General features: G+C 43.0%; 1 protein-coding gene across 8 annotated transcripts in view; it reads right to left on the reverse strand.

Annotated features, from left to right (window-relative positions):
• Pou2f1 (POU class 2 homeobox 1) overlaps positions 1 to 7,813 on the reverse strand; it is a 142,491-nt gene extending 134,678 nt beyond the window's left edge. For 3 of the 8 annotated variants that reach the window (XM_060364613.1, XM_060364611.1, XM_060364608.1), the window contains exon 1: positions 7,715 to 7,813. Coding sequence is in view for 3 of the 8 variants with exons in the window: in XM_060364614.1 (XP_060220597.1) it covers positions 7,715 to 7,775 (61 nt within the window). In the remaining 5 variants the exon portion in view is untranslated. The remainder of the gene's footprint in view (positions 1 to 7,714) is intronic. The other 5 variants (XM_060364614.1, XM_060364607.1, XM_060364606.1 and 2 more) reach the window with 3 other exon arrangements.
• Between the last annotated feature and the right edge of the window lie 7,648 nt (positions 7,814 to 15,461).

Here is a 15,461-nt window from a genome sequence, read left to right on the forward strand (position 1 = left end):
CCTGCCTTTCTTAAGAGGAAGTAGCCCGCATAAAACACAAAACAAGACTTTAAAGATGGAAGCAATTAAAAAAAAAACCCAAAACAAATACAAGGACATAAAATAAAAAAATGTATATCATAACTGCCCATGTATTTGCTTTCCTTCATGTTACTAATTTGGTGTGAATATTATGTTGGATTTGGTAAGAAAGCTAAGCCAACTAGACAATTCTATGTCCACAAGACTAAAAGTGAACTCACTGGCCACACGTAAAAGTTCCTAATTTAAAGACAGGGACTGAATCTTTTCTAAAGGCCTATCTTCCATGTCATACAATTGGACTTAACATCATCATCATGTCTAACTTGGGGCATTACAACACTACTAGACTGAAAGCCACAGAGGGTAGGTAACTGCTTCCTCTGTAAGCAACTTGACTGAACTTACAGCTTAAAATGAACCAAACACCTCAATTTCTGTATACTTGTTTCGACGAATCCAATCTCCCCACTTCAAATCACCCTGTACAGCACCTCTTTAACCGTCATCAGTCCTTAGCCAACCCTCCAACAGCTTCCCAGAAGAGGACAAATGCTTCTTGGTTTTTCACCTGAACCAGTACAACACGGAACAGAACAAGCTCCTCTGAGATGGCCTTCCCTCCTTGCCTTCCTAGTCCTGTAAGGCAGTGAGTGGTTCTCAACCTTCATAATGCTGTTACTAATTCCTTTACTACAGCTCTTAATGTTGTGGTGACCCCCAACCATAAAATTATTTTTTGTTGCTGCTTCAAAACTGTAATTTTGCTACTATTATGAATTGTAATTTCTGTCTTTTCTGATATCTTAGGTGGGCCCTGTGAAAGAGGTCACAACCCATAGGTTGAGAACCACTGCTCTAAATACTCTAAATTCTCTCCCAGATTCCAAAATGCTAGCACTAAGAGCATAAGGCAGGAGGATCCAGAGCTCAACCCAGCCGGGGCTTCCCTGTGAGTCCCAGTCAGTCCAAGGTGAGGCCTTGTCTTCAGGGAAAAAAGGGAAGTCTCATCTACATGAAGCCTCCTTTGGCTGACAGCACTGAGTCAAGTGAGGGAGGTGGGGGGCTACAGTGACAAAAGTCAAGAGTAGGAGCACACAGCTCAGTGGTAAAACCAGTTACCATGCAGTGGGGCTGCTCAGATCTCCAGCACTGGCAGACAAAGAAAGTTAGAAACCTATGCTCTTAGATGCTTACACATGTTCATGTGTGTAGGGCTGAGTGTGTGCATATGTGTGTGTAGAGATCAACATAAACTGTCTTTGGAAGTGGCTTTGTTTTTTGAGACAAAGTCTCTATTGTCCAGTAGCTCACTCACTGCCTGAGCAGCAGGTTTCAGGAATCACCCTATCCCACCTCTACCCCAAACCCACCCAGTGCTGGAATTAGGGATCAAAAACACCTTACTAGTTGAGCCATCTCCCAAACCCTGCTAGTCAACAACTGAGTGACTGGTAAGCAAGTCACTAAAAACTGAGGAATATTTTCTCACGGGGAAGCAAAAGCTTTGGCATAGATTACATCTAAATTAGCTTCCAGCTATAACATTCGAGGATGTTTTGATTAATTCATACTTGAACACACCCCGATTTCTTTACTGATCTTCACTATGTTGCATATTTTAATATGTAATTATATACATTGTTTTACCTTTTCCTGCTTAAGTAAGCATACGAACCCTGCTGTAATATCCCTACACTTCCCTGTTGTCCACAAGGAAAAATGGAGTATGATCAGGTACATGGCAGATACATTTTTTTCCAGATACATTTTTATAAGCTAAGAAATGTTAATTATGCTTAAAGACTCATTATAGTATCTTGCTATAGTATAAATCGGCAAAAGCATTTTATTATTAGCTAAACCATTAAAATGTACAAAATCAAGGAAACACCTAGATTAGTCTCTTTGAAAATATATTCTCTTAAAGCTCCCAAAGCACTCCACTACTTAAGGTAACATGTTAAAACAAGTATCATAATACGCACAAAATCATGCTTACTTCCCAGACTTCCTGTTAGTACTTTCTAATGCAAACATAAAACTTACCAGGAAAGGAAAAAAATCTAAAGTTATTATTGTACTGACTTAATTTCATTAACTATCTCTATGATGCTAACATAAAAACCAATAGTTACAAAGAATTACTAAATAACTCATGAGAAAAAATAAACTAAACTTATAATTTTCTTTCAATATTATCACCTAAGTAAAACTACTACAAGCATCCACAGAGCTTAATTTTGTGCTTCTTTATCTTTTTAAAAAATTAATATAATCCTAAATAAATATTCAGTTTTCTAGACAGCATTTCAAAGGAGAATCTTATAAATCTAGAACGTTGAATCTTTTTTTGCTCATTGTTGAGTAAAACTTACTCAAAATGAATACCTGGAAGAGTGAACTTATTTAAAAAGAAAAAAGCTGTATCAGTCACTGAGTAAATAAACAGTACTCAATAACTAAAAGCAAAGACAAATGAAGCTTTGTAAACAGCATACATGGCATACAACAAGTTTCTTCAAGTCAAAGTTTCTCATATTTTAAATTCTAAATCCACTGTAAATTGATTAAGTCACGCAAGAGCTCCACCTGGGCTGTCCTCTGCTATTACTCTGCAAGAGTTTACAGGCGGAGCTCACCATCAGGTTAGGACAGAAATACCTAAGTATAAAAAATAAAACTGCATTTATTTAAAAGTCTACTCAACTGTCCTCATTCACAAAATGAAGATGTCAATAATATGCTTTCTGAAAGATGCATAAAGAAACTGCTATTTCTTTATGAACCACAACTATTATCTCTTTTAACCACTCAAAAAGACCCATTTAGATGGTATGATGGAAAAATTACTTAAAGTACTGGCCCAAAGAATTTTCTTACAAAAGGGAAGGGAAGTGTAGCTCACAGAAGGTTAGGTCAAAATGGAAGGCCAGCATGAACTATGTAACAAATCCCAATATCAGAAACAAAAACAAAACCACCAAAAGAGCAGAGATTAATTCAGGAAGAATTCAAAAATAGAAATAGTTACGACCCTGAACTAAACTGCAACTTTTACTCTAATGTCTGATGTTGGATTTCTATGACAAAATATATATCTGCCCAGACATTTAGCACCCACACTGGATATGTTTTATGTGCTCTATTCTATTCTCTAAACAAAAATTATTTGAATGGTTCCAAATAAAATCATTTCCATTTGAAAAAACACAGAATTACTATAACCAAAATTGTGTTATTAAATCAATACTGATGTTAAAAAGTGAAAAGACAGCAGCCCCATGTCATTATTTTTAGTAGTACTGAAAATAAGACTAAAATGCAGAGACTAGGCTATGGTTTTCAACATTAGAAAAAAATATGTATAAGGCAATAGCCACTACAGAAAACTACATACTGTTACATACAAAGTCTTATTTTAAGCCCACACATTTATACCCATCAAGATCAAGTAATACAAATTCAAGAAACAATTCAAATATTTCATTTTTAAATGAAAAACACTTAAAGTATTCTCAGTTCAGTCATTTGTAAGCACTTGCCTATAATATTCAGGGTTCTATTCCAAATATTTGGTGACCTGGTAAAGGCAGTTTGGCTAAGCCCTAAACTTCCTCCAAAATCTCCTGACCAGGTAAATGGCATTCTAACATTTAGTTCACCCTAGGATAGCAATGAAACAAATTTTCTTTCTTTTGCTTTACAGTACCTATTGATGTAGAGAAAAAAATTACACCATTACCACTGGATAAAAGGCACTGTTTGTGTTTTCCTTGACTTTTTTTTTTTTTAGGACAAAATGAAAAAAAAAATCAAAAGTGAATTAGGGAAAAGCGGTAAAGTTACTTTTCCTGTAAAGACTTGGCAGTTTAAGTTCTTCATAAATGAAAAACATTTGGTCAGCTGTCATGAATACTAGAGACCTTAATTTGAAAGTTCCATTATAATTAATGGGTGGGGCAAATTTAAAAAGTGGCAGCAGATTTCCTAGAAACTTGTATGGGAAGCTGCCTGACGACCGAAACAGAAGCCTGGCAGGTTGGAGGCTGATGAGGGCTCCAAAGTAACCTAGACATTAACGAAGCTTACCTCACAGATCAGCTCCAAGAATAAAACATCCTTTCCCAAAACTTTAACCATCTCCTTAAGACGACCATTAAGAAACAGAAATGCTCAGGAGAATTAATGTCAAAAACGATGTATGGAATTACTACTTTGAAATGGGATTTTTAAAACACCGTTCAAAATATAATATACAAACATGTACAGACAAATCCAAAAAACGCTCTAGATTCTCTTTAAAAGCTACTTCAAAGCACAAGCTTTCCCTTAAGTGTTTTACCTTATTTTAAATACTATAATTTTAACATAAAAGAATATAGTGCTCTCATTTTCTTCAACTCCGTTTTAGTCATTAAAATAGGCTCCAAAGCAAACGGTCACCCCTCAAGCCTGGGCCAGACTGAGCTTAAGAAGCAGTTTCTTATAAGAGAAAGATTATAAACAACAGTAACAACAAAAGCCACACAAAATATGGAGGTATATGTATCACTTCCAGAGGTATCCTTATTTAAGATCCATAGTCTCCATTTGAAAATTATGAGGAAATGATTTTTTACGATAGCAAGAACAGGCAACTGAAATAAAAGGCCAGTTCTTCACAATACATACTTTTTTCTGTATGACAAAAACTGTAACAGTGAGCTTTGTTTGTAACATGCAATGTGCATTTTATCATTTTGGATAAAACAACTACAGCCCCAGCAGTGGTTAAACTGCAGCTATAAAGGAAATTGTCCAGAGATAAATGGTTTCCCTATGAGAAGGCTCCATTGCTATACTTCACCTCAGGACAATAAATCACATTAACTGCACCTTGTCCTCTGTCCAATGACATCATCAGTCTGACCATGTCTTGGGAACTGGGTGCAAAAACATATGCTATTTAAGGCATGAAATCATATTACTGCTTTTTGTCCATCCAACCTCATGCTTCAGCTCTCTGAATCAGTTTTTCACCTGAGCACTCTCCTGAAAGATTTTTCCCTACTGCATTCAGGGCCTACCTAGAGGATGTGAAAGAGGGTGAATAGTGAGAACTAGTTGTTTTCAATTAGTTTGCATCTAGTCCTCTAAATCTGAAAATGTGTTATGAATTAAACTGAAGTCTAATATGCCTTCATATATTTACCACACTGGTTTAACTTGATTTTAAGGCTAACACATTCAACACGCCTCCTCATACACTCCCCTAGAAAGCAACACCTTTCACCTTTTAAAAACAAAACTCTTAGAGGAGATAGCAGAAATCAAAATTATTGTTTTCTCTAAACAGTAAAAGTTAATTGGTTTTTCACAGGCCAATTGTCCTAAGTCTAGATAAAACAAAATCGATTCTGACACCTTAAAGCAAGAGCCCAGCATGCTGAGTAAGTTCCAGGATCAGGGTAGAAACAATGCCTGTGTTTATCTTCTATTTTCTCTCATTTAACCATGACACTAATGCTCAAAGAAAACATAGCCCCCTTTCTGTTCTCCACACTGCTACAATTAAAATAGGCAGTCTATGTCAGTGATAGCTCAATATGATCGTCGGCCTCACTGTAAGTTGGTGCAGAAACTGGAAAAGCACTGTTGAGAAACTATCCAACTGTTGTCATCTGGACTTTTTAAATTACCTAGCTACCCCATAGTTCCTGGAAGGGGGGGGGGAAGTACCGGTTTTACAAATACTATATATCTTTACATAGCCTGAATGAGTTTAACTTGGGGAGAGGGAGATGATCGCCACAACAAAGTCCTCAATTTGTTCTAGACCAGCAGCTCTCATAAGCCTCTGCAAAATGGAAATAAGGTCCACATACTACAAACTGTAAGATAAACTTTTAGGAGAAAACAAGCCTCCACAGAGCTGATGCTTAGCTCAGGGCTGTTTTTATGCTGGAAGGCCCCAAGAGGATGTGTTTTGCCTGCGGAGGAGAGGACTCAAGTGGCAGTTGGTGGGGGAGTCATTTTGGTTATTAGTAAATAAATCAAGCAGGAGAGGACAAGGCCTAGGCAACTACTGGGGCAGTCCAGGCCCAGTTTTCTCCTTGTCTTCCCAGCACAGACTGGGTTTGATCTCAGAGCCCTGTGGATTGCCAAGAAGGAGGAGGGAGAGAGAGAGAGAGAGAGAGAGAGAGAGAGAGAGAGAGAGAGAGAGAGAGAGAGAGAGAGAGAGAGAGAGAGAGAAAAGAATCATATCGAACCACAAAAGCACATGGGGCGAATGTAAAATATAAACACGGCGTTGGGCTGTGAGTGGCTGTTATTAAAGGTCTGAATTACTAAACATGAGAGGCGGGGAAAGCCAGGCGGCCATTTCAAGAATATAAACCTCCCTGAATTAGACATTATTCAAATGAGAAGCAAGTAGAGAGGACCCAGCACGCAGCGAGAAAGCACCACTACACACAGCCAGGGAGGGGATCTCAGTGTTTGGCCACCACCCCCGTTCCCCGCAGGTCAGGAGAAATCTAAAATATGATCAACTTGTCGGGCCAGCCCTTTGAGAGCAGGAGGGCAATCCTTTACGGTTGAGTTCTCGGGTGGCCTATTGGAGCTCCCAGACCTCGGAACGAGAGGGCCCCCGGGGCCACCCGTGCGCGCGGTGGGTGGGGGTGTGCGCGGAGCAGCAACCAAACCCCGCGAGCACCTCCAACCCAACTGTCCCGCGACCCACGGCCGCGGGGGCTTCTCCAGATCGCCGGGGACCCCAGGATGCGGGCCCGGGACACACCGACGACCCAAGCCATTTCCACGAAGGGGAACTTCCCCGAGGGCTCCTCCCACCCAGCCCAGCCTCCAAAGGGACTGGAGGACCCCAGCTCACACCCCGAAGGCCACCTCACGGGGCCCACGCCACGCTCCCCCCCCTCAACCACAGACACTGACTGGCTGGGGTCAGGCCGCTGCCCGGGGCACGAGCAGGGCGCGGCCGAGGGGCCCGGGCCGTGACCCCCCGGGCTCTGCCCCACGCGGATCCCACGCGCGGCCGCGGGCAGGGCGCCACCCCTGGGCGCACCCCGCGGCGATCGGCGTCCCCCCTCCCCGGCCGGAGCCCGCTCCGGCTTCCAAGCCCGGGGGTGCCGCGCGGCTGTCCGGCCGCCGGGGTCCACTCCGGCCCCGCCGCGCACCGGCATTGTGCTCGCCGCCACCTCTGGCCCCTCCACGCCCCCCCCCTCGCAGCCCGTCCGGGTCTCCCGCCCGCGCCCCGCCGCGCCCCGCCGGCCCAGCAGCTATGAATATGTAAAATGTCTTTATTGTCCTCTCCCGGTGCCCCGGCCCCGCCGCCCGCCGCGGACCCGCTCGGATTCAGGCACCGTGCGAGGAGGCGGCGGCGGCCGGCGGAGGAGGAGGGCCGGTGCCGGCGGGCGGGCCGGCGCGGCGGCGGGGTGGGCCGGGGGCAGGAGGAGCGCGCTGGCTCACAGCCCCCTTTGCCCCGGGTCTTCTTCCCCCTCCGCCCGGCCGCTCCGAGCTCCTTTCCCCCTCCGCTCGGCGCCCAGAGGGGGCTGTGTTCCCCGGCCCCCCATCTCCTCGCCGTTAATTATAATAATCCTGAGTACTAATAAATTATGCTAAGTCGTGGGGGGGGCGGCGGGAGCCGGGGGTTGAGTATGAATATGAATATGTAAAATGCTGTAATGATTACCTGCTGCTGCTGCCGCCGCGGCTGAACTCTCATCTTGACTCGCTGCTCCTCCGTCCGCCATTTTGAATATTTTAACCAAAATCGCCCGGTCGATAAACCCTCCCTCGCTCCCGCTCCCCTCCCCCTCCCGCCCCGACCGCCTCCTCCTCCTCCCTCCTCCGGGCACCCTCCCGTTCCTTCCTCTCCCTAAGGCGCGCGCCAGGGGGCGCACGAGGCCGGCGCTGCTGTCCGCCGGCCCCCTTGGAAGAGCTCCACCCCCTGCGCGCGCTGTGCGCACGCGCGTCCCCGCCGCCGGGGCCCCTGGGGCCGCCGAAGTGTCCCCGGCCTGCCAGTCATGCCCTCCCTCCCCTCCCGCCCCCTCCCGCGTCGGCCGCGCGCACGCGCAGTGCCCTCCACGCGCCCGAAGCGCCGCGGAGCGCATGCGCCGCTCTCTGCCCCTCTCCCGGAGCGTCGCCTTCACCTCGAAGTGAAGCGCGTCAAGTGCCTGTTTGTGCCTTCCGCGGGTCCTCCCGTTCTCCGTGCTATCCCCCTCCCGCATTAGGCCGGGGCCTCCACGGCGGTGTGGTGAGGGGGGCGGCGCGCGCGGCGGCCGGCCGCGAGGGAGGCGCGGGGAGGCTCGGCGGGCGCCCCGCGCCCTCTCGGGGCTTCCCTCGCGGCTGCGTCCCGACAATGGAGGGGCCCCCCCCCCCCCGAGGTGGTTTCCGGCCCCGTGCGCAGGTGGGGGCGGAAACGCCGTCGGCGGGCGGGCGCGAGGCACCTGCCGGGCCACGCGCTGGCCTCCCGCTCGAAATTTGAATCGGCGGGAGTCCCCGCCCCGCGCCTCCGCCGGGGTTGCCCGGGCGGGGCGGGCCCTGGCCGCGCTGATCGGCCGGGGCTTGGCCCGCGGAGCCCCCGGGGAGCCCCGCTGTCCGTCCACCCGCCCGCGCCGGGAGCGAGCACCCCTCCGGGGCGAGCTGTAAACCGACCTGATCGGAAAGGTGGAAGCGGGCAGCGGCGCCGCCGCGAGCGCGCCTGGCCGCGTGTCGCTCAGTAAATGGGATGTACAGGGGAGAAAGTTTCCCCCCCGTGTGAACATCTTGCTAAGTGATGAGCCAAAGTAGTGCCACAGAAAACTGGATGAGGACCCAAATCTATCTTACTAATTCTTAACAAGTCCCAAAGTTTCCCTAAAATTGTCTTTTTCCAGGATAAAACCAAAAATATTTAGTGGTAAGCAAAGTAGAATAAATAAATAGATCGGTCGTACGCTGTCTCTAAGAGAGATACGACCAATATTTCAACTGGGTGAGATTACAGGATCTACACAGACACACAACTAAATAAATAAACAGATCCCTGCCTGAAAGCAATTATTTTAACGGCTAAAGTTTTAATTGTTATTCCTAGATTGCTTGGTGAATTCCTTAACACTGCACAAGTACAGTTGGTTAAACCTGTTGTCAGTTACAGTGATTTGAGATGAGATTGATTTATTCGCGGTAATTAAGCCTTAGGGTGTGCATATAACTGCCTAAACCAAATAACTGGACCACCCTATAATTAGCTCAAAATACACAAAGCAACGCAGTAAAGGAAATGCAAATTTTAACCATGTTACAATTAATATTTGAAAATACGGCACAAATTATTTTGCTATAGGGGAAGTCTCAGAATATAATTTAAACATAAGTAAATAACACTGTTCCTGGCAGGCACAAATTTGAAGCCATTACCACCAACGTATTTTCCTATTTAATCTTAGTTTGCCCTTTGATTCAAAAAGTAAATATGACCTTCGTCAAGTCCTTGAAGCTAGTATATGTGCTATTCATTCTGCACTGTTTTGTTTCCATGAAAGAAAATTTGTGTGGGAAGAATTAGTTAACGAAGAATAATTCTGTGGTGGAGGTGGAGAGGGAGTTAAAATAGCCCATGTCAATCTTTTTCTTTCCATAATGGCAAAATTCATGTTTGCATCTCTGTCCCCAGTGCCTAGCACAACTCTTTGGTTTAGTAGATGTGCATAAATGATTGAATTTTTTTTAAGCAAATAGAATTATATAATTTTTTTAATTGATGAAGTCATTCAAAAACATTAATATCTACGTTCTACCATGCTCTTTTCTAGTTGCTGAGTATAAGGAAATAGCTAAGATAGCATTTTGAGTTTAGCAAACTTAGAGGTATCAACTTGTTTTTTTTCATCCATGTGGACCTTGGAAGGTATGGACCCTATTATCTCAGTTTTCCAGGATGGAGGAATTGAAGCATAAAGATTGTTTAATATCACACCACTCTTAAATGTTGCAACTAAAATTCAAACATAGGTAAGGGACTGTTTTAACCATTCTTCTATGCCATCTGCTGTAGGTCAGGCCATATCTTTAAGGTCTATATAATTAAGTGTGGAGGAGAAAATGTAATAACAAATAATGTTCTGATTAATGAGTAGGTATGGTCCTGTAACTAAATTGAAGAAGATTTTGTGGTCTTTCTGAAATGAAGCAAAATATTCTTTTTTCCTTTCTTACTTCTTAAAATACACTTCTAAGGACCAAAATTCCTTTATCACTCTTGGCCTGTGAAATGCCGATACAATATGCTGTTAGGAACAAGCAGATTAGATCTTGTTTCAACAGGCAGAAGGGAACTTGAGACAAAGAATGGCACCTTCGATTGACCTTAACCCTCCAGGCTACCACACATAAGGACTGAGGAGTAAAGACTTTGGGAAATATGTTTTAATGGTAGGTTTAAGTGACTACATTAAAATTATTTTTGTAAACATTTCATCTGTTCAAGGAGATTAACATTCTGATAGAGCAGAGCAATTTGCTTACGGTTTTATGGGCACATTTGGTAACTATTTTATGGCAGAGGTTTGCAAACTGTTTTGTGACACCCTCAGGGTAGCTTAAGGTCAGACTTAAACAAACAAAAAAACAACAAAAAAAGACAAGACCTCTGCCTCCTCTTTACCAGAACAGCTTGTTCTACCTATGTTGGAACGCAGGTGAGATATATTTGAAAACACTGGCAAATGAGAATGAGAGGTGGGGACTGCCAAACCAGGGCACCTCCCCCACCAGTTTCTAGTCATCTCCCTGGTTCCAATGGCTTGCCCCAAAATAGAACCCCTCATTCTCATTTGCATATATATATATATGCACATACATATGTATATATATATATATGCATATTATTCCCTACCTCCTCCACCTTCTCCACAAGATTCCCCAGGGTAACGGTCAATCAGATGCTTCTTCACCCAAACCTCCCAGTAGGCACGGACCCACCAGCTCCCAACTCCCAGACCTCATGCCACCCGTTTCCAGTAGGAAGCAGCCAGAAATGAAGAACTGCTTCATCTATCTGTATAGGATTTACAACCTTGGAAGACTCCACCAGGCTGTTACATACTTGAAAATGCAGATGCTGTGGAGGTTTCAGAATAACATGATCATGACCATTAGCTGTGAATCATTAGGATGTTCATCTCCCTTTTGCCATGTTTACAGAAGATATTCCAAGAAAGATCCTGATCCTTCCTTGAATGTTTCGGTAGATCTCCTCATTGACTGTGAAGAGGCCTTCTATTAAGTCAATATATCTTGGTCAAATGTCTTTACATTCATAAAAGGATGGCAAGCCTACTGCCTGTAGCTGACTGATAGAATTTATGCTCTACCCTTAATGTACAATGCAGACTATTTCTACTTCTCGAAGAATGTAAGCTGAGATCTTTACAATTCAGTACTCATCAAAAGGCTCAATAACATTTATGGAGAACTGTCTGTTAGATACATAGCTATTTTCCCCTCTAGTTCAGGGTCAGCAAATATACAGTACTGCTCTTGCTACTATTTTTTCCAAGCCTCTGGCCAACTTTAATCCATAACCCCTTTCTTAAACTGAGCTTCGATTCTTGCTCAAACACAGTTCTTTCCAACCAGTGCTTCGGGCAGCCATTGGCATAGCATCAGCATTGGCATGCAACATGAAATCCATTTGCCATTTCACCTCTGGATACTCTTAAAAGCCAAACTGTCAGAAAGCCATGAACTTGAAATTCATCATTTTGTCCCCTTGTAAGATTCTTTCCTAGAATTGCTCTCTGGACTTATGTCATCAGCCTACATTACAATCATAAGAAAACCTCTTAAAAATGCATCATATTTACTGTAGGGGTATTTTTGGAGTGCATACCTTCTGAGGGTTCTTTTTGAACACTGAAGGACAGAGGTTAAGTAGCACACCTAAATTCACTCAGTTAAGTGGGAGATAAGAACTGAAGCAAAGATTGCCTGACTGCATATCCTTTCCCCCATTCTTTGTGTCCTCAGACCTGCTCCTGGCCATGGCTTCCACCTACCTCCCCAGCCTGTCTTCTTCCTGCCTGAATGCAGCCAGTCCTTACCTTCTTTGCATGCATTGAGGAACCTATTCTCTGCTTTGTTGATTCAATTTTTTTCCCTTCCTCGGTTTTCCCTGCCTCTTCCTTTCCTTCCTCAGCTTTTTTTTAGATAAACTCTCCCTGCATTTACTCATCAACTCACTACAATCTGAATCTGCTCCAATCGTTTTCCTGGAATTACTTTATTGAAAGTCACTGATGACCTCCTAACTGCCAAATCTGATGACATCTTCAGTCCTCATCTTGGCCCATCTCTCAGCAATTTGACAATGTTGATCACTCCTTTCTCCGTAAAATCCATCTCTGCCTCTGGCCTCAATGACAAATTGCCCTCCAATTTCTCTTCTTATCTCTCTAACCACATCTTGATTTTCCTCATTGGATTCTCCTCTTCTTCCCATCTGATATAGGTACTCTCCAAGGATATGCCTTTATCTCTCTCTTCATGTTGCAAGGCTGTTTGATGTCATTATCTATTGCCGCAATTTCAATGGTTGTCTTCCAGAAGCCGACTCCTAAATCTACACCTCAGTCCTTTCTTATTGTCAGATGTTACATGCATCTCTCTCACTAACGTATAGACTATAAAGGGCCTGGGCATAATCTGTTCTAAACATTAAAAGAAACATATTTCTTGCACAATTCTATGTATATCATAGTAACTGACCAATACAAATACAAAATCTTTATTCACAGGCATCAATGGAAACCTATATTTGGCATTGCTTCAGACAGAACACTGTCTTTGGATTTTTGGAATATCCTGTACACATTTAATTCAGCCTTTTAATCTTCTAAGCCAACATAGTTGCCTGAATTTTATGTGTTCTAAATATATACTTCCTATATATCAGTATCTTTGAAATCAAGATGCATCTCAGAAAGGGCTTGGTTTTAAAATGTATTTTGTTAGTCAGTTGACAACATTTTAATGGCATCTGAAATAATGGGACATCTTACAATCTATGCCATTTAAAATTCTATGAAATACCATATTTTGTATCAAGAGTTAAAATTTAGAGATAAAAATTGAATGGGTTTTTTGTTTTGTTTTGTTTGATTTTTGGTTTTGGTTTTTTGAGACAGGGTTTCTCTGTGTAGTTCTGCTGTCTTAGAACTCACCGTGTAGAATAGGCTGGCCTTGAACTCATGAGATTGGCCTTCCTCTGCCTCTTAAGCACTAGAGCCATTTTACAGTTCTATTTGCTAAGAAATGCTTATTAGTTCTGACTTTGTTTTTAAGACGAGAAGAGGTATATATATATATATGAGTTTTATTAGGTGGAGATGGAGGGAGAGGGAGGTGCCCCGATAGAGAAAGGGGAGAGGAGCAAGAGAGAACGAGAGAAAGACCAAGAGGGGCAAAGAGGGAGAAGAGGTTTTTAAAGGCTTTTCAATGTTAGGGTTAAGAAAAGATTTCTATTTGCAATAGTAGGTTCATACCCATAAACACTTCCTCTGCTCCAAATACATAGCAATGCTAAATGAAAATATGAAAGTGGAGACAGGCTGAAAACAGTAATATTCATGAATCAGAAGAAGACACAAAGAAAGGAAAGTCCTGAGAGAACAGCAGACAGCTTTGTCAGCCTAAATCATAGCACCCACTACAAAGCGAATGGGAGACATTTTATTTCTTGAGCCAAATATAAATGATCATGGTCTAAAAACATGGATGCAGGTTGCTTTAAAAGCCATGTTCCAATGTAGAAACAATTTTGTGACCTTTTTTACAGTTACAAGAACAAAGGAAAATCATAAGGAACTTTTCAAATATATTGATGGAAATATCAGGTAGGCCGATTGCAGAGAAGTGGGGAATCTACATGATTCAGATATTAGATCTGGTGGCCATGCTTCGCTGAGGTTAGTGGATGCTGGTGGTCTGTTCATGTATCCAAAAGATTCAGTGTGATAGTCACAAGGGTGTTAGTTCACACAGAGACTGGCAGTGGATTCTTAGTAAGGGAATGATGATAGCCCAAGATAATTTGGCTCTGAGTCTGCAACATTCTAATCTGTGTACTCACAGAGTTCTAATCAGTCAGTCCAGCCCACCTTCTAGAATCTTTTCCCCAGATGATGTTTTATTAGACTAGATCCCACAAACAGGTGGTGTCACCGGAAGATAAAAGTGCAACTGTAGATTTAAAGCTTGAAACACCACTTTCCACACAACGTACACTTTTTAACAGTGTAGCCAGTGTTTCTAAGTTTGTTTTAGTGGATACACCTTATATAAATTGAAAACCTGAGCTACAGTGTCTTATGATGTAGAGTTGTTTTTTTTTTTTTTTTTAATTTTTACTTACTAATTTTTGAGATAGGATCTCACTGTGTAGCCCAAGCTGGCCTGGAACTCTCAGAAATTGATCTATGTCTGTCTGTTTTCTGAGTGCTGGGATAAAGGAATGCGCCACCATGCCGAGCCTTTACCACCATCCCACTTCTCTTCTTTAGGCAGCCATTTTTTTTCTATTAGTTGCATATCTTCCAGCATCTCTTCTTGAAACCTTCTTTTTGCAAAATAAGAAGACATATTTTCTTATTCTTATCCCTTTCATGGATGGAAAGGTTGTATACCATGGATATGGCTCTCTACCTACCTTGCTTTCTACACCTTAACAGTATGTACAGGCGATTGCTCACTCTCATGTCTTTGCATACTTCACTGCATGCATGAACCACGCTTTACTCAACCAGTCCTTTTTTAGTTAGACCTGGGCTGTTTATACCCTATCACAATCTCAAAATGAGCAACTCATACCTGAGTCGTTTTACACTGCCACATTTCCTTGTGAATAAAGTAAAAATTCCGGGTAACTGCAGCCTGTGGCTACAACTTTCTAAGAAGTTGAGAATTTACTCAAGTAGGAAGATAGAGACATAACCTTGCTACCAGGAAGTAAGTGCAACCTGCTGCCGCGTTGTTTTAATATTACAGTAATCCCTAACCAGCATTCCACTGTTTAGTTACAGGTTGGGAGGTGGAAGGAAGATAAGCTGTACAACAGTTAATAGCAGATGAGTGATGTCGAGAGAGATCAAAACAAGTGCATGTAGTAAAAATACATATTTTAGTAACTATATGTGTATTACTATATTAGCTATCATTAGATGTTAAGTGTAAAATTAAGTTGTATTGAATTTTAAAATGACATTTGAGTTTTTTCTTTCTTATTAGTATTGTGTATGAGCTTGATAGATGTGTATGGGCACCAAAGTTGTAACAGGACAACTTTGTGGAGCTGGTTCTCTCCTTTCACTGTTATGCTTATCTCAGAAGTTGAACCCATGTCATTTGGCTAACCCAGCATGCACCTTTACCTGCTGAGCCATGCTTGCTGGCCCAGG

Source organism: Meriones unguiculatus, chromosome 11, assembly GCF_030254825.1.
Source record: "Meriones unguiculatus strain TT.TT164.6M chromosome 11, Bangor_MerUng_6.1, whole genome shotgun sequence".
Classification (NCBI taxonomy): Eukaryota; Metazoa; Chordata; class Mammalia; order Rodentia; family Muridae; genus Meriones; species Meriones unguiculatus.